Raw genomic sequence first — 23315 nt, forward strand, 5'->3', positions numbered from 1 at the left:
TACCGCGCACCATTGATGGCTGCATCTTCCAGAAAGTCCAGCAGCAAAACTCCTTTGGAGTCCCAGAAAACGGTGAGAAGCATTTTACCTGCAGACGGAGTGCTTTTGAACTTCTTTCGGACAAGTGATGACGGATTTTTCCACTCCATGGATGCGGCCTTCGGCTCGGGCATGTAACGGTGGACCCACATTTCATCCCCCATCACAATCCGGAAACAGGAGGTCATTGCCAGATTCATGGTAATGCACGAGCTGTTCCAGACTGAATGCCACGTGTTGTTCCATGTGTGTTAGGGTCAGTTGGCAGGGTACCCATCGTGCTGACACCTTCCTGTATCAAAGAATGTCGCGGATGATCTTGTGAGCTCGCTCATGTTCCATTCCAAGTTCTGCCGCTACTCCATCCATGGTGATATGTCAGTTCACTTTAATCATGTCATCCACCTTCCTGACATTTGCATCTGTAGTGGCTGTGCGCATCTGTCCAGGTCTTGGTTTGTCCTGCACTTGCTGACGTCCACCACTGAATTGCTGGCACCATCTCCGCACCATCTGCCTCTCCATCACACCTGACCCATACACCTTAACAAGGTGGTTATGAATTTCTGTGCCTGATACTCCATGTGCCCATTCATAGCGGATAACAGCTCTCACTTCCGCCTGTGACCATGACTCCAAAACACACCTTCTCTCCAGAAAAAGACTGAGCTGCTGGCTTCTGCTTTGCACAGACACTGCGACAGCGCCATCTGCTTGATCATGGTCGATCTCTACCTAATGGTGTATCGGTGTCTTGCAAGTGCACGTTCACCTGCCGTGTCGTCTTTTGCCCATATCACGCAACTCTGCCCACAGTCGACAGGGGAAACTTATTTTCCAACTCCCCCTCATATATTCTGGGCCCGTTATTAAAACTTGGACAAAATTAACAATTTATTTCCTGAAAAATTTTATTGGTTGAAAAGGTTACATGAATATTTTTAATTGCAAGTTCACTGCATAGTCTCTTGCTCATATCTGCAAATTCTACGTCATTGGTATGTCACACTGTGATGTCTCTATTCATTAGTCATCATTTTAACTGTACTTTACACAATGCAATGCAAAAAAATCATATCAGTTTTATCAAGAATTCAGAACCCTCTGCTCAAAAACATGCACATCATCTGTCAGTTAGTTCTGTAGTAAATGGTTTGTGTATGACTGAATATTGTTTTTGTGCACGATGTACATCTTCTTGGGGTTAGGGTCAATGTTTACACACGTAATTTCACTACAGACATCACAATGAAACGTTGCAGTCTGCCCGTTCGCAATACAGCGAAGCTTACTAGTTGTTAACAGCCACCAGATGACTAAATTTGCAGTCATGAATCAAAACAATGTTGTCATACCCACCTCGCTGATGCCTTGTCTTCAGTGATGAGCCCTGCTTTGAATTAAGCCGCAATGACCAGCAACAATGTGTCTGGCGATGCACTGGGCAGCAAAGGGATACCAACCTGACTGTCGCCCACCATCTGGCCAGACAACCAGGAGTGATGGTCCAGGGTGCCATTCTTTTCACAGCAGGACACCTCTGGTTGCCATTCGTGGCACCCTTACAGCACAGTAGTTTGTCAAGAATAGTCGACACCCCATTTTGTTGTCTTTCATGGCAAGCCATCCTGGGCTTCCATTTCAGCAAGAGAATATCCACCCACACACAGCGAGAGTTCCTGCTGATTGTCCTTCATGTTTGCCAAACACTAACCTCTCCAGCAAAGTCGCTGGTTCTCTTTCCAATTGGGAATGTTTGGAGCATTATGGGCACAGCTCTCCAATCATCTTGCAATTCTGATGATCTAACATACCAATTGCACACAACTCGGCACAATATCTATCAGGAAGATATCCAACAACTCTTTATCTATATATGTCAAGCTGAATAATGCTTGCTTGGGTCAGAGGTGGACCAACACATTGTTGACTTCCTCAATTTCTGAAGCTCTTCCTTTCGAATAAATCATCCAATTTTTCTGAAACTGTAATAATTTGTTTGTCTGTATTTGCACATCACACCTACTGATTTCCATCCCATTCAGATAATTCCTTCACAGTGAGTCTTTTTTCCTCCTACAGTGTACTACTTTTCTTGTTTTCTCCTAAAACAAATAAGAGCAAAATTCAACAAAAGAAAGGATGAGCAGTGGATAGCAGCTGGGATTTTATGTCATGCTAGGAAGAGAGCTCTACATAATCCAGATAACAAGCAACACTTAAGATTTGAACTCTATTATAGTCTGTCAGTTAACTACTGAGTCAGCAGTGCTCTTAGTGGGGAAACCCTGTGACTGCCTTACAGGCACACCCAAAATCAGTTGCCCACTTCCTGTCCAGCAGTGTAGCGAAGCATGCAGTGATGTACGTCAATCTGTGTAGTTTTATTTAACTGAATCAATTTAGTTTGTATATTTTGTGATATATGTAGTCAGATACAACGGACAAGCATATTAAATCACAAGAAAATGAACACAATACAAAGAAGAGGTATTTTCAGAGTAAAGAGTGTTTGGTTGCCTCTAACATAGAAGAGCTGCAATTTATATAAAAGACAACTTTTCCACAATAGAACACATCAAAAAGGAACACAAAAATAAACTACATGGTTTGTTGCAATCACCAAGAAAGATTGATACCAATTTTGAGTGGAAATCCATTGTTATGGACAGCTTTATAAAATTGATAATTTGACATATGATGGGGGACTTGTGTAAAATAATTGTTGCTGTAAAAGGAAAAATCCATTTTCCTTTTCAGAAAGATCCATTTTCCTTTTCAGAAAGATCCATTTTCCTTTTCAGAAAGATCCATTTTCCTTTTCAGAAAGATCCATTTTCCTTTTCAGAAAGATGTTCTGCACAAGGTAATATGTGAAATGGGTTTTATCTGAAAGTGATCTGCAAGTACGAGATTCTGGTCAAGAGAAAAGATGGGGCTGACTGGTGATGCAAATACTTGATACAAGTATAAAAATTAAGACAATAAGGTGAAATGTTCTTTATATTGACAAAACTTGGCTGGACAACATCATTACTTTAAAAAAATATTGTTACTGTGCTGGCATTGACAGCATCATGGACAATATTAGTCGAAGCAACAGATTGATCATGATTAATATTGGGTCCAATGCTGGATTTATTTGTTAAGTTTATATTGAAAATATTCCCTATTACATGTTACACACTTATGCTAGCACTTTATATAATTGCCAAAACACTTCTGGAACTCCATTTTGGGATAGCGTTCAGATCTCTCAGTGATGTATTATTAATCTCATCTATGATCGTAGAACACAAAAATTGTACTGTAAGGTTATCTTCTTTTTGGGAACGTACAAATGTCACATTGAGCTACTATGCAGACTAGGACATCATTAAAGTATCATTTTTGGCAAAAAATTTATGAATATGCAATCAAGACTGAGTGGACGCATTATCATGGTGCAAAAACCATCAACTGCTACATCACAAATCTGGGCTTTTTTTCTGATTGCTTCACACAAATGGTGTTAAACTTGTAGTCAGTGCTCCTTACTGTTCATTTCAACTTGTGGCAAGAACTCATGATGCATATACTGAAAGAACTGAAGAACACTGTGAGCATAACCTTCACATTTGACCACGTGTTGAGCTTTTTATGGTCTTGGCAATCCAGAATGCTTGCACTGGGATGGCTGAACCTTAGTTTTCACTTCATATTCATTAACTCATGCTTCGTCACCTGTTATGGCCCATTTCAGTAGTTCTGTATCGTTGTGACTTGACCAAGTGACTCCTGAGCAGCTTTCATTCACTGCTTGCTGTTTTCGTTCAAAATTCATCAACTTTACATCAGGTTTACCTGAAAAATTGGGAACAATTTGATGCTGATATGCCAACATCATCAGTGACTTTTCTGATTGTAATTCGGCTATTGTTCATAGTCATTCTCTAACTTCTTCCACAATTTTATCGAATGATGTTCTGGGTGCGTCCAAGGCACTTGTTATCTTCAACATCTTTACAACCTTCTTCGAAACACCTGCACCAGCTGTAATCCCTTGTTGTATACATAGCACTCATCATTACAATATTTAACTCTTCTGTAAGTTTGATGCACTTCATTCTGCTCTTATGGCAAAATTTAATACAAATCCTCTGTCCCATTTTTACACAAAATACAGGGGGTTTCAAAGAGACTTCACAAACTTGAAACTTCATATAATTTAATTCATAATACCTACGGAGGTCACTGTAGTGTCAATTTGTATGGAAATACATCAAGATTTATCCTGCATAGTTCACTAATGCCGAATCGCACTGTAAGTTGGCTTAAAGATAGCTGTCTTCACTGGATCCGAGCATGCTAGTTTTGTGTTTTCCTTTGTAGAATCGAAGTTGGCAACAACAGTTTAGCGTAATTTCCATACCAAGTACGCTAAAGATCCCTGTAGTAGGCCTACAATTTATGAGTGGCATAAATGTTTTGTAGAAACAGGGTGCTAGGTAAGACATGGGAAATTATCAGGATGTCCAAGCACATCTGACAGACGTTGTTGAGCAAGTGAGACAACGTTTTGTCAACAGCGCTACGAAATTGACCTGGCATGCGTCTTGCAAACTGCAAATCCCACATATGACTGTTTGGTGTGTGTTGAGAAATCGTTCGCATTTGAAACAGATTGGCAATCGTACAGGCAATAAAAGACACTAATAAAATTGCTCGTAAGAACTTCTGTGTGAATATGTAAAACTGATTACATGAGGATGAACATATCTTGGACAAAAACATCTTTTCTGACGAGTCAACTTTTCACTTTAGCGGCAATGTTGACATACAACTGCAGGATTTGGTACAGTGAAAATCCACATCAAACATTGCAACATTTTCGTCTTATCCCTAAACTGAACATTTTGTGCACTGAGGAAGAAAGAAGTGTACACCCCCCTTTTTTTCTGTGACAGAACCATAGATGAGATAGTGTACCTGCATAGGTTACAACAATTTTTGATACCACAGATCGATGAGGATGACCAAGAACAAAATGTTTACTTCACGCAAGATGGCACACCACCCCAATACCTGGCTGACTTCCGAGATTTTTTCAGTGACTGCTTTCCAGGTCAATGGATTGGCTGTGATAAGAAAACTGCATGGCCCCCACGTTCCCCAGACCTGACACCACTCTATTTTTTTAATGGGGATTCATCAAGGATAACGTGTTTGTACCTCCTGTGCTGGCTTATCTATTTGAACTTCGAGCAAGATTTACACAGCCACTGAGCAAGTTACGCCTGCAAAGCTACAGTAAGTTTAGGAAGAAATTGACTTCCTATGGTATGCGTGCAGGGTAACCAATGAAAGCCACATAGAACATCTTTAGTTTGGGGGGGGGGGGGTGGGGGGGGGGTGGAACCTTAATGTGTTTCCGTACAAAATAACACCAAACTCAGCTCTATATTTTCTTTCAATAAATTTATATCATCATCATTTAAGACTGATTATGCCTTTCAGCGTTCAGTCTGGGGCATAGTCCCCCTTATAAAATTCCTCCACGATCCCCTATTCAGTGCTAACATTGGTGCCTCTCCTGATGTTAAGCCTATTACTTCAAAATTGTTCTTAACCGAATCCAGGTACCTTCTCCTTGGTCTACCCCGACTCCTCCTACCCTCTACTGCTGAACCCATGAGTCTCTTGGGTAACCTTGCTTCTCCCATGCGTGTAACATGACCCCACAATCCAAGCCTGTTCACCCTGACTGCTACATCTATAGAGTTCATTCCCAGTTTTTCTTTGATTTCCTCACTGTGCACACCCTCCTGCCATTGTTCCCATCTACTAGTACCTGCAATCATCCTAGCTACTTTCATATCCGTAACCTCAACCTTATTGATAAGGTAACCTGAATCCACCCAGCTTTCGCTCCCATACATCAAAGTTGGTCGAAAGATTGAATGGTGCACAGATAACTTAGTCTTGGTACTGACTTCCTTCTTGCAGAAGAGAGTAGATCGTAGCTGAGCGCTCACTGCATTAGCTTTGCTACACCTCGCTTCCAGTTCTTTCACTATGTTGCCATCCTGTGAGAATCTGCATCCTAAGTACTTGAAACCGTCCACCTGTTCTATCTTTGTTCCTCCTCTTTGGCACTCAATCCGTTTATATCTCTTTCCCACTAACATTACTTTTGTTTTGGAGATGCTAATCTTCATACCATGGTCCTTACATTTCTGATCTAGCTCTGAAATATTACTTTGCAAACTTTCAATAGAATCTGCCATCACAACTAAGTCATCCGCATTTGCGAGACTGCTCATTTTGTGTTCACCTATCTTAATCTCACCCAGCCAGTCTACTGTTTTCAACATATGATCCATAAATAATATGAACAACAGTGGAGACAGGTTGCAGCCTTGTCTTACCCCTGAAACTACTCTGAACCATGAACTCAATTTACTGTCAACTCTAACTGCTGCCGGACTATCTATGTAAAGACCTTTAATTGCTTGCAAAAGTTTGCCTCCTATTCCATAATCACGTAGAACAGACAATAACTTCCTCCTAGGAACCCGGTCATATGCCTTTTCTAGATCTATAAAACATAGATACAATTCCCTGTTCCACTCGTAACACTTCTCCATTATTTGCCGTAAGCTAAATATATGGTCCTGACAACCTCTAAGAGGCCTAAACCCACACTGATTTTCATCCAATTTGTCCTCAACTAATACTCGCACTTTCCTTTCAACAATGCCTGAGAAGATTTTACCCACAACGCTGATCAAAGAGATACCTCTGTAGTTGTTACAATCTTTTCTGTTTCCATGTTTAAAGATTGGTGTGATTACTGCTTTCGTCCAGTCTGATGGAACCTGTCCCGACTTCCATGCCATTTCAATTATCCTGTGTAGCCATTTAAGACCTGACAATCCACTGTCTTTGATGAGTTCCGACTTAATTTCATCCACCCCAGCCGCTTTATTGCACTGCAATCTACTGACCATTTTCTCCACTTTCCCACTGTGATACTATTTCCATCATCATTCCTGTCCCATTGTACATCGAAATCTGAAACATTACTGATCGTATTTTCACCTACATTGAGCAACTCTTCAAAATATTCCCTCCCTCTGCCCAAGGCATCAACAGGATTCACCAGCAGTTTTCTTGACCTGTCCAAAATACTTGTCGTTTCCTTCTTACCTCCCTTTCGAAGACTGCTAATTACACTCCAGAATGGTTTTCCAGCAGCTTGGCCCAAGGTCTCCAACCTGTTTCCAAAGTCTTCCCAAGATTTCTTCTTGGATGCTGTAATTATCTGTTTGGCTTTGTTTCTTTCTTCAACATAACTTTCTCTGTCTACCTGAGTTCTAGTATGTAGCCATTTTTAATATGCCTTCTTTTCCTTTTACAGGCTGCCTTGACTGTGTCATTCCACCAAGCTGTTTGCTTCATCCTACCTTTACACACTACTGTTCCGAGACATTCTTTGGCCACTTCTAGTACTGTGTCCCTGTACCTTGTCCATTCCTTTTCCAGTGACTGCAATTGACTACATTCAACTAACTGGTACCTTTCTGAGATCACTGTTATGTACTTGTGTCTGATTTCCTTATCCTGAAGTTTCTCCACTCTTATCCTCCTACACATGGACCTGACCTCCTGCACTTTCGGCCTCACAATACCAATTTCACTGCAGATTAAATAGTGATCAGTGTCATCAAAGAATACCCTGAATACACGTGTGTCCCCCACAGCCTTCCTGAATTCCTGATCTGTTATTATATAGTCAATGATAGATCTGGTTCCCCTGCCTTCCCAAGTATACCGGTGAATGTTCTTATGTTTAAAAAAGGAGTTTGTGATTACTAAGCCCATACTCGCACAGAAATCCAAGAGCTGTTTCCCATTCCTGTTGGCCTCCATATCCTCTCCAAATTTACCCATAACCTTTTCATACCCTTCTGTTCGATTTCCAATCCTGGCATTAAAATCACCCATGAGCAGAACACTGTCCTTGTCCTTTACTCTAACAACTACATCACTGAGTGAGTCATAAAAACTATCCATCTATCTTGATCTGTCCCTTCACAATGCGAATATACTGACACAATCCTAATTTTCTTGCTAGATGCTGTCAAATCTATCCACATCAGTCGTTCGTTTACATACCTTATTGCAACTACACTGGGTTCCATTTCCTTCCTGATGAAAAGCCCTACACCCCATTGTGCTATTCCTGCTTTGACTCCTGACAAGTAGACCTTGTATTCTCCCACTTCCTCTTCTTTCTCACCCCTTACCCGAATGTCACTAACAGCTAAAACGTCCAACTCCATCTTACTTGCAGCCTCTACCAGCTCTACCTTCTTCCCAGAATAGCCCCCATTGATATTAATAGCTCCCAATCTCGTTACCATTCGTTTGCGAGTCGTATCTTAGGAGTCCCTGGTTTGTCAATTAGAGGTGGGACTCCGTCACCTCCAAAGGTCCGAGGCATTTTGCTCTGATTGTTGCCAGCATCATATTTATAGTACCAGGGAAGCAGGTTGCTAGCCTTACTTGCCCCGGGTCCCATTGAGTTTTACCCCTAACGGTTGAGGGACTAACCGGCGGATTTGGTAGTCTTTGGCGTCTGAGCATAAAGGTGGCCACGACTCTGAATATGTCCGAGATGCCCAGCCTTATTCCAAAGTAACTGTCAGGACCACTTACTTGGCCACTCATACGTTGCCCGTGGTTCATGAACTAGGACATGATACCGGGAACTCACACCATGAACCACTCAATAAATTTATATGAATTTTTAAAGTTGTGAAGTCTTTTTCGAAATACCCTGTAAGTAACTGCCGATACTATCAAAATGCCTGTAACCTTTTTGACAGTTGGCAGCAGACAAGTTACCTTCTATAGCTAACACTCTAAACATTGTACAGATACATTTCAGACCTGTTTTCCAACACAACGACAAAAAATTTGGCCAAATTGAACTCATGCAACACACAAAATTACAGATTCCCAGTTACATTTTGATCACTCCTCATATAGCCAACCCCGAAAAGAAAACTACTACCATGTAGCAGAAACACAACATAAGAATAAGCCTCCAATTCCACAGAATAATTGTACTATGTTATGCTCAAAATTCTATGGGAATATACACATCATTTCAGGGGAGATAGCAGATCAACATGCGTTTGAATGGACAGTCATTTGTAGTACATGCATTTTTAGTAGCTTTATAAGTAAATGTATTATGTCCTCATTGTGGAGGCACCACAATGTCAGAGGGTCATCCATTAACATCTTTCACTCATTCATTCATTCATTCATTCACTGCATTCCAGACATGACAAGACAAGAAAAATAACAGAAACTTAATCTGTGTACTGTATTAATGTTAACTATCATTACACTGGTTGCTGCTCTTCATGAGTATGCAATCTAGATTAAATCGAAATAAAGGACGAAGGAACTGCAGCTGACACACGGTCGCCACAGTTTTTGCCACAAGCCATGCTGGACTGTCTGATTGACATCAGTTGCCATATGAGGGCATTGCAACATGTATTAATGCTCTGCATCCCACCAAGGAAATGGCACTACACACACACATCATGTGCCATCGTGCCTGTGAGCAGTGATTCGTACCACAGTGTCACGTCCAACAATGCTGCCCGGGTACCTTTCAGTGTAAACATCTTTGGTATGGTTTATGTTGTTTTGTTAATCTTAAAGAACAATTTAACTTTTATACACAAGCACAAAATTTGTGAGTGGACTGAGGACTTTGCGGTGGGGAGGATGCAGCGTGTTATCTTGGATGGAGAGTCATCGTCGGATGTAGAAGTAATTTGGCATGTGTTGCGAACCTTGCTGTTCATGTTGTATATTAATGGGCTTGCAGACAATATTATTAGTAAAATCAGGAATTTTGCAGATGATGCAGTTATCCAAATGAAGTTATATCTGAAAGAAGCTGCATAAATATTCAGTAAGATCTTGATAAGATTTCAAAGTGGTGCAAAGATTGGCAACTTGCTCTAAATGTTCAGAAATGTAAAATGATGCACTTCACAAAATTGAAAAACATAGCATCCTATGACTATAATATCAATGAGTCACAGTTGAAACTGGCCAACTCATACAAATACCTTGGTGTAACATTGTGCGGAGATATGAAATGGAATGGAATGATCACATAGGCTAAGTTGTGGGTAAAGCACATGGTAGACTTTGGTTTACTGGTAGAATACTGGGGAAGTGCAATCAGTCTACAACGGAGATAGCTTACAAATCACAAATCGCTTGCTGAAGTGTGTGGGACCTGCACCAGATTGGACTAACAAGGGATTTTGAAAGTATACAGAGAAGGGCAGCATAGATGGTTACAGGTTTGTTTAACCCATGGGAGAGTGTCACAGAGATACTGAAGGAACTGAAATGGAATACTCTTTAAGATAGACGTAAACTATCCCGAGAAAGTCTATTCATAAAGTTTCAAAGACTGCCTTTAAATGATTACTGTAGGAATATACTACAATCCCCTATGTATCACTCACACTGGGATCATAAGGATAAGATTAGAATAATTACTGCATGCACAGTGGGATTCAAACACTCATTCTTCCCGCACTCCATATGTGAATGGAACAGGAAGAAACCCCCGTAACTGGTACAATGGTATGTGCCCTCTAACATGCACCTCATGGTGGTTTGCGGAGTATTGATATAGATGAAGATGTACTAACAGACTAACACCATACAGCCCCTGATTTAACTAACAGATTTCAGCAACGTTAATGCTGACATCGGACACAAGAAAGTCTCCTTTAAATTAAAGCTGATACAATGAAGAGCTGTGTTCAGAAAGTAAGGTGACTTATATTTTTATAAAAAAATATTTATTTATTCATCAATATACATGTTGCCCCTTCAAAGTAATCCCCCTCAGATACAATACACTTGTGTCAATGCTTCTTCCAATCCTCGAAGTACTTCTCATAAGCACTTCTTGGGAGCCTTGAGTACTTCCAGCAATGCAGTTTTTATTTCCTCACTGAAAATCTTGGACCTTTCATAGGTCTCTTCAGTTTTGGGAGGAAGAAAAAGTTGCAGGGGTGAATATGGTGGCTATGGTGGCTGAGGCATGATTGTCGTGTTGTTTTAGGCCAAAAAAATCTCTCACAGGCAACAATGAATGAGCAGGTGCACTGTTGTGATGCAAAAGCCATGAATTGTTTTTCCACATTTACGGACTTTTCTGCATATTGCTTCTCGCAAACATCAAACAATGGAAAATGCAGGATGGAATGTAACAATATTATGAAAAGGAAGTTGCTACTCAACACATAGCGGAGATGCTCCATGTAGCAGAGATGCTTCTCGCAAACGGTGCATAACATCACGGTAATACCCCTTATTGACTGTACAACCTTGAGGCAAAAATTCATGATGCACTCCACTATGGTAATTGAAAAAAAAAAAAAAACACAGTGACCAAAACTTTGACATTTGATCGAACTTGGCGTGCTTTTTCTTGTCTTGACTCTCCGGAATGCTTACATAGGGATGACTGGGCTTTGGTTTCGACATCATAACCATAAACCCATGTTTCGTCGCCAGTTATGACCCTTATGAGAAAATCAGGATCATTATTGACATCATTCAAGAGCTTCTGAGTGATGCTCATGTGACGGTTCTTCTGATCAAAACTGAGAAGTTTTGGAACAAACTTCGCTGATACACGTCTCATTCCCAAAAGATCTGAAAAAATTGCATGACGCGAGCTGACTGATATGCCAACATCCTCAGCAACCTCTCTTATGGTACTTTGACAATTTTCCAAAACAATTTTCTTCACAGCTCGACGTTATCACCTGTTGTTGATGTGCCGGGGCATCCAGAGTAAGGTACAGTTCCATTTTTTCACAGAAAATTTGATGCAGTCTTTGCTCCATTTTTTTTTTATCAAAAATCACCGGGCGCACTAAAACACGTCTAACCTTTCTATCTCACCAAAACAAAGGAAATATGCTGTACATTTGAAACTGTGAATGCATGTTCGGGACATGTGTACTAACATAACAAAAAAAAAGATCAATAATCGAATGTATGTTGCCTGCACAAATTGAAAAGTCACCTTACTTTTTGAACAGCCCTCATACAGCCATTTCAGTTATGGTGGCATTACTGTACTGTTACTGTATTACAGTTATAATACATATATATTACTTTTTCTGAAGTAACATAATGAAACGTTACAGACTGACATGCATACTCACCAACTGTTTCACCCACCATGAAAATGACACACAGAACGCTGGCAACTATCAGTTTCCTTCTTGCCTTGCTGTCCACCTGCTCATCCCTTTCACGATGACAGTGCCCATCCACTGCAACAATTATTCTAGTAGTTAAATGGCGGTCAGTTTGGACAAATCACAGTACACAAATTAATAATTGAATGACTGAAATTACAGCACTCACTTCAATCAACTATTTACGAACAAAATTAAAATACTGTAAATTGAAATCTACATCCGGGCTGTTACACGAATAAACTACACATTTATTGAATTAGTGGAGAATTTGCAACCGGTGAAATGAATTAAATAAAAATAACAATAGCTCAATTTTCAGATTTGGTTATTATCACAGATGAAATGAAGTTACGTATATTTACTATGACTAAGTCATTAGTGAAACTTTGTCTAATGATTGAGTTAAATTGGCGTTACTACCTGGGTGAAGGAATTTACAGAAAACACACAAGGTAGTCAAGGAAGTCCATTTAGTGCTAGTTCAGCACACGCAGGTGCCTTGAAAGCTGCAATACTGCTAGTTTCTATTGTCAGCAGGGCATTAAATGCTGACCTTATTTTCTTTAGTCCATTCAGCAAAAGACCCCCCCAGACCTACACAATACTGACTAACCACTGTTTCATTTTCAGCCTAAGGTGGATGTGACTTCATTATTTAGGGGACATGTAGTACTCTTAACCCTCGCCTCTCGTGTGGGGTCTTCAGAAGCCTAGCTTCTACATAAATGCCAATTACGTACTTTCAAAATTTTTCCAGCTGTCTGTTACTCTTGGTAGCTTCCTAAAATGGACAATACTTAACAACCGTGCTGGCAACAATCAGTCTGCGCGTGTGCGCCGTTAGGTACAGATGTGTGTTTCTGCACAAGGCTTCGAGGGACCCCATGCGACGACTGGTGTTAAGTGAAATTCTACAGATTCCTTTATTTGGTTTTTTAATTTCTTTTATGTTTCTTTTGTTACAGTGTTTATATTAATGATTCATTTTGTTGTAGAGCAGTTCAAATAAAATAAACATGGGGGAATGATAGTGTGAACGAATTCTGAGATGGCTGGAAGAGGAAAACAACGAAATTATTGGTGGTGAAGAAGATGAAGAAGAGAATGTAGAGTTTCTGGAGGAAGTTAGTGATCATGACACAGAGTCAGAACATGACTGCAAAGATGACAATCCTCAAGAACACCTTCAACCACCAGAATCCTCAAATAATGATGAAGATGATATTTCATTATCAAATTTATCGTCACATAATTTCTATTCGCATCAAGGGATCACAAATTTAGCATTGGAGGGTAGCGTGGAGGGTAAAAATCATAGAGGGAGACCAAGAGATCAATACACTAAGCAGATTCAGAAGGATGTAGGTTGCAGTAGGTACTGGGAGATGAAGAAGCTTGCACAGGATAGAGTAGCATGGAGAGCTGCATCAAACCAGTCTGAGGACTGAAGACCACAACAACAACAACAACAATTTCTATTCTGAAAAAAAAAAGACAAGGGGAATGAACCTACACTGTTATTTGCAAATGGAAAAGAACTCCCTACCAACAGGCTGTTAGAAAATGACTTCATAATACTGTCACACAAACAACCAGGTCCCCAAGGCGCAACACGTGAGGTTAGTAACCCTTTAGAATCTTGGTTATTGTTTACTGACTTAGAAAGGTTGCAGCACATACAAGACTGCACAAATATAAAAATAACATCAAAGTGAATAAATTATGACAGACAATGAAACTGCAGGCTTACAAATTTGACTGAGTTGAAAGCTTTGTTTGGCGTCGTGTACATAACAGGGCTACATAAGTCTTTACATACTTCAATTGATGACATTAGGATTACTGATGGAACTGGCCTTGATTTCTGTCATGCTTTTATGTCTAAACTGTGATTTCAGTTTCATTCACACATGTGGAGAGTGAAGTCTAATAGACAAGTTGGCACCAATCATGCAGTTATACAATATCTTTGTCGACAACTGTGAGAAACATTGTAGAAACAATGAGTATATTACAGTGGATGAAATGCTAGAGAATTTCAGAGGATCGTGCCAATTTTGTCAATACATGCCCAGCGAACCTGCAAAATATGGAATCAATGTGTTTTCTTTAGTAGACACTGTTACACTTTACACCAGAAAATTAGAGATTTATGTTGGTAAACAGCTGTAAGGACCTTTTTATCAGGACACTTTGACCACCGCACTTGTAAAGCAGCTAACTGCTCCCATATCAGGTAACGCACGAAATGTGACCATGGACAATTGGTTCAGAAGCATTCCTTTGGCAGAACATCTACTGAGAGATCACAGATTGACAGTGGCGGGTACACTTTGAAAAAATAAATCATAAATTCCAAGCGAATTCAAGCAGAAGGGTACGCAAGAACATTCAACAATTTTTGGCTATCAACCAACAATCACTTTGCTGTCTTACTGCCCCAAGAAGAGAAAAACAGTAATATTTCTTTTAAGAATGCATCACAATGGTGTCATAGATGAGAGTTCCCACAAAAAAATGTCCTGAAATTATGAGCTTTTACAATAAAACAAAAGGGGGCACTGATATAGTGGGCAAACTTATCGACAGCTACTCTTGCGCGAGTTTGCCTCCAATGGCCATAGCAGCTGCTCTTTACTTTTCTGGACATTGATGCATTAAATGCTCACGTAATACTGGACACAGTCAACCAGGTACACAAAATAGAACAAAGTTTTCTCGAAAACATTGGCATTTGAGCTGTATCACCCATAACTACATTTATGAGCAACTATTACGACTTTGCCTCATGAGTTGAAAGAGTGTATCACATGATTCATACCTACTGTTCAGGGTATACCACCTGATGATAATGAGTTCGTACCAACGAGAAAGCATTGCATTCACTAAGACGAGCAGATAGAAAATTCAAATCTATTTGTCATTTTTGCAAGGGTAATATATGCCCAGCTCATACCAAAGCAGTATGTACAGGCTGTATCCAAAAAGAAAACTAGGCCCACTTAGGTGTGTGAAAGTTTATACATTTTTTATCAGTTCATGTTACTTTCTATTTTTGATTAGTTTTATGTCTGTGTTAAACTCAAATAATTGTAGGATTTAAAGAAATTGCTTGGTTTTCATAAAGAAATAAATATCATGATAAACTTGATCCAAAGAGTCACTGTTTACACAGTGTAAATAAATAATTAACTTACAATTACTTCTTTATTTCATTACAGTCATATTACATAAATAAATTCTATAAAATAATACCCAAAATATATGTTATAACAGCAATAAGATGCTGTTTATCCTTTTGGGCTCTCTCATGAGCACACGACGCCTCATGTTATAAGAAAGGTGCAATGGGTCGAGAGTTAAGAGCATTACAATATCGTTGGTTCACTACAACTTTTTAAAAGTTGACCAAAGAGTAAGAATTTTACACACACACACACACACACACACACACACACACACACACACACACACACACACAGAGAGAGAGAGAGAGAGAGAGAGAGAGAGAGAGAGAGAGAGAGAGAGAGAGAGAGAGGGGGGGGGGAGGGGGGAGGGGGGGGAGGAGGAGGAGGAGGAGGAGGAGAGATGGGGAGAGGGAGGGGGGGAGAGAGAGAGAAATTAAATAGAGGATAAGCAATGCTACTTCGTGCAAACATATCAGTAACAGAAAAACTCATGGCTTGCAAATTTAGTTGCAAGCAAACAATTCTACTTATAACCATCACTTACAAAAGACAAACTGACCTCCTGAGATTTGCAGTCTTCCACATTTCATGTTCTTTCTGATCTACAAGGCTTTCCAATGTGCATCCCCTCCTTCAAGGCTATCATGGTACTATGAAAGCATGATGATGAATACTCCCTGCACTTATACAGTGCATTCTTTAAACACCCATTTCATCCTTCTAACAATTTCAGCCTCACTTATTTTCAGTTTTGTCAATAATAAACAACAAACTTTCACTATTTTACTAAGAGAAACCACAAGAATGCATATTTATAGAACCCATAATGAGAAGTTAAAGAATCATGCCAGAAATTTGCAATGTCCAGCAGAAAATGAGAGGAATATTAAGAAATAAGGCCAAAAGACAACAGAAAAGTGTTCATTACAAAAGATAAAAGCATCATGGCATTTAAGAAACCAAAGAGTAAAATAAAAACCAGCATTAGCACGATAAATAAAAACTACCATACAAACACAGATATATACACTGGAATCCAACCAAAAAAAAATTTAAATTCGTGAAAAACTGCTTGATACTAGTCACTATTCAACATGAATCACAGACATAACTGGAAACTCAAAATATTAAGGGGCTATTCAACAAGCAGAAAGAAGTGAAAGCACACAACTGTCATTTAATCTTCACCACAGTCAAAAACTTAAAAAGCAGTTACCATGGTTTGTTGTAATCTGTTATCATTATGAGGTGATCTCTGTGTGCTTACAAACCATTTTTAATCATTAGATTTGCCACCTATATACAGACTTGGTACATATACATTTTCTTGATGTTTCATTAAGAGAAGAGTGGATGGACCCCTGGGAGAAAGGAAGTCCACCATAATGAACATAAGAATAATAACCAAAAGTAGTAACCAGTCTCACTGTAGAGAACTGTTCAGAACAATGGGGATTTTCACTACAACATGAGAGTTCATTTACCAATCAGTTATGCACATGAAAAATAACCTTGACAATTACTGCACAAACAGCTCTGTCCATGGAACAAGATCTAAACTGAACCTTTTACCAAGAAAGAACAAACATAAAACAGCATTTTCTATCATGGAATAAAAAAACTCTTCAATAAATCACCGAAGAATACTAAAGAGATTACTAAAATAAACTAATTTAAAAAGGCAATTTAGAAGAACCTATTAAGCCAGAGGTTTTATACAGTGAAGGACTACCTGCACACCACAGAGTAAGAGTTTGGTAAAAAGCATAAAATATATAAACCACAACACACGTTATTTCACATACCACTGTTATTTAGTATAATGTTTTTATTTATTTGTGTGTGAAAACTTGAACATCCAAACCTCTTTCCAAGCTCAACATGTCGTGGCTTATTCAGTTATTCAGGAAAGCATGTGAAAAATTTAGATACACAAAATGGAAACCAAATACAGTCACCATGGTACTGACATCAGCTGATAGTGTGTTATGTTACATTATGGAAATATTATGTGTGTGTGTGTGGGGGGGGGGGTTATCATGGTGTGGCGTAGCAGGGGCAGGGAGTCAGGAAGTGCAGGGGGTGGGGGGGTTGTGGGTGGCGCGGAGGGGGGGCGGGGGGGGGGGGGGCGGCACCTCAGTAATCAAAAGTACTGAAAAGTGAATGAATGAATAGAGTAGAACTATTAGTTTTCCATTATTAAAAACTTTCTTGCAAAGCAGTATTGTAAATTAGGGATAAGCTAAATGTGATTGCACTATTAAAAATAGGCTGGCTTTGTATTCAGGAGGAGTTCCAACCTATCTGCAGCCATATTAATTTTAGTTTTCCATGGTTTCTGTAAATTACTTCAGACAAATGCCAGCATGGTACGTAACATGTGCAGCTTACAGTTAAACATATATTAAAACACATTTCTCAGTCATGGATTACAGAATTTAAATTATGAATTTAAATAATGTTAGTCTACATTTTTGGAACATTGATATCTCATGTCAAGTGATGTTTTTCAAACAGTTAATAGCTAGTCACATGGCTGCACCTTGAAATACCATTTACAGCTGTGTGCAGTAGATGTTTGGGGGCATGCCTTTGACAAAGTGCAGCTCGTACGGGCTTCCAGAAGGCTCAGTACTTTTAGCCTAGCTGTCCTACTTCACAGGCAGAACTTAGGAGAAGTAATTAATTTCTTCCTATTGGTGGGTGTTATAATTTAACTTACATCCTACGAATGTATGCTGTTTCAAATCACCAGCGCATTAAAGTTCTTTTGGAAATGTGGCGTTATTGGAAAAATTTGCTGCAGGAAACTAACAGGAAATGCCATATTCCCACTTAATGAATTCTTGAATTTCATTGTTTTTGTATTATAGGTTCCATGTTGCATACATTTACTGTTTGAAGACAATGGTGCATTAAAGACGTTATCAAAAACGTGTCATTCTCCGTACCTTTTTTTTATGTATATCTGAAGTGAGTTTGTTCCATTGTGTAAACATGCCAGGGAATATGGACCAATGAATTGCAAAACTGTTTTCTACATCACTGCCTGATTTGATTGCAATTCAGTATTTATACATTGATCCAAAAATTACAGAGCAAGAACAGCCATGTCACAGAAGTGACACTGTCTTGTCACATTAAACTCATAAATGCTTGGGATTGAACATACACAAAAGTTTAAAAGAGAGACTAACATACACAGCATTAATGATCTCTCTCGAAAACACACTTTTTACTACAGTTGGTTGTGATAAAGTGTTAGGAATTGTGATGTCTGTGAATAAATTTGCTGCTTTATCTTGGAGCAAGCTTTTGAAGTTATTTAGTGAAATGGCACAAAGATACAGAGATACAGTATGTAAACTTTTGGCTAGAGTGTGATAGTGCCACCCCTCCCCCTCCTACAACCCGGATATCTGGGTTATGGAGATACGACTGATCTTTAGCATAGCCCGAGGTGTAGGTTAGCTCCGATCGATTAATGCCACTCCATTCCCCAGTTTGGAAACCAAAAGTAATGCCTGATTTCTACTGTAAGGCCACAGCTGACCACCTTGTTTCAACTTTGTCGAACTAGGATTGTAAGTACATAAATGAGTATTTTTGTTCATAAGCTTCAGTATCACAATATGACTAAATCATTGTAAAAGTGGTCTAGGAATGAATAAAACCACCACCACCACCACCACCACCACCACCTGCATGCCACAGGCAATCATCATCCATCACGGAAGTTCTGTGCTTAGAACACTGTTCCATAGTGTACGTCCTCCATCATACAAGGTAACAAGACTGATTTTTTATCTACCAAAGTTTTTTTCTTTCAAACAATAACATTGTCCCCTTCGAAGTAGTTTCCTTCAGCATCTGTACACCGGCAAAGCAGTTGTTCCCAGTCTTGCTAGCAATGCTGAAAGGCTTCAACTGTTGGGGTCTTTAACCTGTCAGCCACATTCTTTTCAGTGTACTTCAGAGTCCAAAACAACACCCTTGTAAGACTTCTTCAAATACGGGAAAAGAAAAAAGTCACAAGGACTGAGATCAGGTGAACAGGGGGGCTGTGGAACAAAAGGAATGCCTTTTGACATCAAAAATTCTGTGACAGAGGTGGCTGTGTGACATGGGACTTTGTCAGGGTGCAGCATCCGCTTGTCTGCAATGTCTGGTCTCAGTCGACTAACTTTTCTCCTGAGCCTTTCAAGGACATCTTTGTAAAACATTTGGTTGACAGTTTGTCCTGAAGAAACAAATTCTATATGAACAATACGTCTACTGTCAAAAAATCAGCACTGTTTTGATCTTTGGTTTGATCATTTGAGTTTTTTCCAGTTAAGGAGATACATCATTGTGGCACTTTTTCCGGTCAAGGAGGTGTATCAGTGTGCCACTCCTCACACTGTTGCTTTGTCTCAGAATCATATTAAAAAATCCAGGCTTTATCAACTGTGGTCACACAAATGAACCATTTGTGGTCACTGGCAATCCTCTTAAGAAGATCAAGCAAACATTTCTTTGATTGTCCTCCTGCTTAGTTGTGAGGTTTTTCAGCACCATTCTGACACAAACCTTTCACCTTTGGTCAAAATTTGATGTATGGTAAAATGTTTAACTTTAACAGGTCACCAATCATCCTTATTGTTAAACGTCAGCCTGATAGCACAAGAGCACACACATTTTCAACTGTTCGTCAGTTTTTAAGTTGGATGTCTCCCTGAGTAAGGTTCATCTGCAACGTGTTCTCAGCCTTCCAAAAAGATTTATGCCAACGAAGAAATTGTGCGCCTGATACAAAAAAACAATTTCTCTGATGGCACTCTCAAAATTCACATGACGGCTGTACAGAGTTGAAATCAGACTGAGCATGTTGAAATTCAACTAAGCATCTGAAAGGGATGAAGAAACCAGTCTACAGAAGTAGAACAACAGAGTGTCTCCACATCACTCGCAGTGTTGTCAGTCTCATTAATTTTCTCACATACCTCGTACGAAGAAAGCCTTGTGGAGGAACTCAAGACACTGGAAGAATGTTTTCAAAAAGAACAGATACTCTGAACCATAGGCTGAGCGTGCCCTTCAATGAAAATTGATCACACATAGAGACGGAACTGGCACCAATGAAGGAGCAACCAGAATTTCATACTTTCCATTCACTGTCACCATTTCCTGGACAACTGAGAGAATACATCAACGACATTATTTCCAATGCTCATTAATCTCTGCAATGAAATTAAAAGGTCTACTATGTTGTGGGAAAGATAACCTAGGATGCAGAAAACCAAGATGTATCAAATACTGTTTGAGCATATTCTGGTAATGTATGCAGCTCTCTTTTTGAAAATCTGTGGTCTTCATCATGGAACAAATTTTCTGCTAAGAAATATATTATTTAACTTAATAAATGTAAATATTATTGCTTGTTTCCTATTTTACCAAACTAAAGATGTAAAGACTTATAAAATTTGATTATACTCTGCAGATTCTTACTGATTGTCATCGAATCACGTCTCTCACGAGAGGTGGCTGGGGAGAGGCCACCAGGTCTGTCAACGACTTCACCCTCGGTGACAACACAGCATCCACTTGACTTGCCGTGAACACAGTAAATAATTCGTCGTGGATGTGAAAAGGTTTCTCCATTCCTTGAGAGGGAGGGTGGAAGGCTTCCATATGTGGCACTATTCTGGTACCTGCAAAAAAGAAAGAAGATAATGTTTTCTTATTCCATCAAGTACGGGAAGCATGAACAAGTCAAGCACAAGAATTCCATTTTAGTAACGCATTAAAGTGCAATTTTTATTAGCTCTGCATGTCTGCATACACATGAGGATAAAACACAGATCAGGGAGTCTTGAGAAGCCAAAGAGACAAAATTGAACTGTTGATGGGAAAAGAAAATCTTTCTGTTAAATATTCATTTCCCAAATACAACAAAGCTGTGAGTGGATCTCCTATTCATCAAAAAGCATTCAAAATCACAAAAATTTAGAGCAACACGAGTTTAGTTAAAGCATACATGGGCTGCCTTGATAAATTAAAGATCAGGGGGTGCAACTTTTTTTTTCCAGTTCAACTGATGAAAAAAGGAAAAGATACTTGAAATCTGCACAGGTTATCAGAAAGAAATGTATTTAACTGTGATGATACTATTCTTTTCTTCAGAGGTCTACCCAGTACGAGTATGGAAGGAAAATTTTGAATGAAATACTTACCTTTTTACTGTGCATCAGTATGAAAAGCAATTTTGAAAGATTTGTCACCATTATAGGTAAGGCTACTACTAGATGTAGCGTTTCATTGAGATTGGGTAAACTGAACATGGTTTGGTATTCAAACTGTAGTAGCAGGTTGACAAGGGCAACAATTACTTAGTAGTTGTTGTCATATAATTAAAACACGAGGAGGCATAATAGAAAAGTGATCTTGTTTTTGGATAATGCTACAACACATTGCAATGCCATGCTAACAAATGTGAAACTTGTCTCTCTGCCAGTGAAAACTACTTCATGTAGCCGGCCCCTGGATGGAGGGGATTATTCAGAATTTTGAAGTTTCACATGGCCACAGATAAGCCGCCAATAAAAATGCTGGAAGCTACTCTGTGGATATTTTCTGCCTTGACATAAGTCTCTTTCATTCTAGTCAGCAACTGCATTGTTCCTTTCTTTCTTTTTTTTATCTTTTAATGAAATGGGAAGAGAGAGTGATAGAGGGAAGGGAGGGAAGGGGAGAAGGGGAAGGGGAGGGGGAGGGGAAGGGAGGGAGAGGGGGGAGGGTGGGGGCAGGGAGGGAGGGAGAGAGAGAGAGAGAGAGAGAGAGAGAGAGAGAGAGAGAGAGAGAGAGACTGGAATAATGACCTACCTTTAGCCAGCGATAAGTGTGTCCAGAGACATGAGATCAACAGAAGTAATATTCTCAATTTGCTTTGTGTAATAATTGGATCTGAGGGTTATGGCACTGTTGGCAGCTCACTGTAGGCAGATGTCTCAACAGATGTTTGTGAATTCGATCTTCTTCAGAAAGAGTAAGATGCTGGTGATGACGGATGTAATGGTGGTAATGATACTGCTGAACAGGACTACCCTCCATTTACAAGAAGCTTTTTATGAAATACAGATGAAGATGAACTCAGTTTGGATCTGAACTTTAACCACATATTGAATAGTCAGTTACAACAACTAGAAGAATCAGAAAACAATAGATGATTATTTTGAACAATATGGATCTGGACATAGATAGTCAGAACCTAGTGAAAATTATAGAGCATTTTGAGTTAACTAATTTAATGAAAAATTACAATACTACATGCACCGTACTTTCTTTTTTGCAATTTAATTCTAAGAATGCTTTTGTAGACTTTAAATTTGCAAATGTATTTTGTTTGATGAATGTTGGAAAATCCATAAGAAAAGCTGTTCAGAAAGTACTGTGATTTTGTGATTCTACTTTGCAACAACCTACACTTTTCTCTGTGTAACACACACTTCTCAATTATGGGCATTTACTTGTATATTTCACTCCGAGCTGCCTGCCATTGAGAAATTTCATTCTACTAGTATCAGTTTAGTCCATTTCAGTGGTGTCATCTTCAACAGTCTACTAGACAATAGGCAATTTGTAAATCAAGACAACACTGAAACAGTTTACAACTGTGTGCGAGTTCCCCAAACCTGCACAAACACATCGTATCCTTTTCTGATTGTGTTAACCTCATTCCATTTACCACGCAAGCTCCTAGATGATGTAAATCAGTGTTTGCAGTTCACAGTTCAACCATATA

General features: G+C 39.3%; 1 protein-coding gene across 7 annotated transcripts in view; it reads right to left on the reverse strand.

Annotated features, from left to right (window-relative positions):
- Window positions 1-23315, reverse strand: part of LOC126237294 (zinc transporter 2) — a 143549-nt gene that overhangs the window by 18081 nt on the left and 102153 nt on the right. For all 7 annotated transcript variants that reach the window (XM_049947246.1, XM_049947245.1, XM_049947251.1 and 4 more), the window contains 2 exons: window positions 21023-21225; window positions 12309-12419 (listed from right to left, as the gene is read on the reverse strand). In XM_049947246.1, the coding sequence (XP_049803203.1) occupies window positions 12309-12419; window positions 21023-21225 (314 nt within the window). The remainder of the gene's footprint in view (window positions 1-12308; window positions 12420-21022; window positions 21226-23315) is intronic.

Source organism: Schistocerca nitens, chromosome 2 (genome assembly GCF_023898315.1).
Source record: "Schistocerca nitens isolate TAMUIC-IGC-003100 chromosome 2, iqSchNite1.1, whole genome shotgun sequence".
NCBI classification, from domain to species: Eukaryota; Metazoa; Arthropoda; class Insecta; order Orthoptera; family Acrididae; genus Schistocerca; species Schistocerca nitens.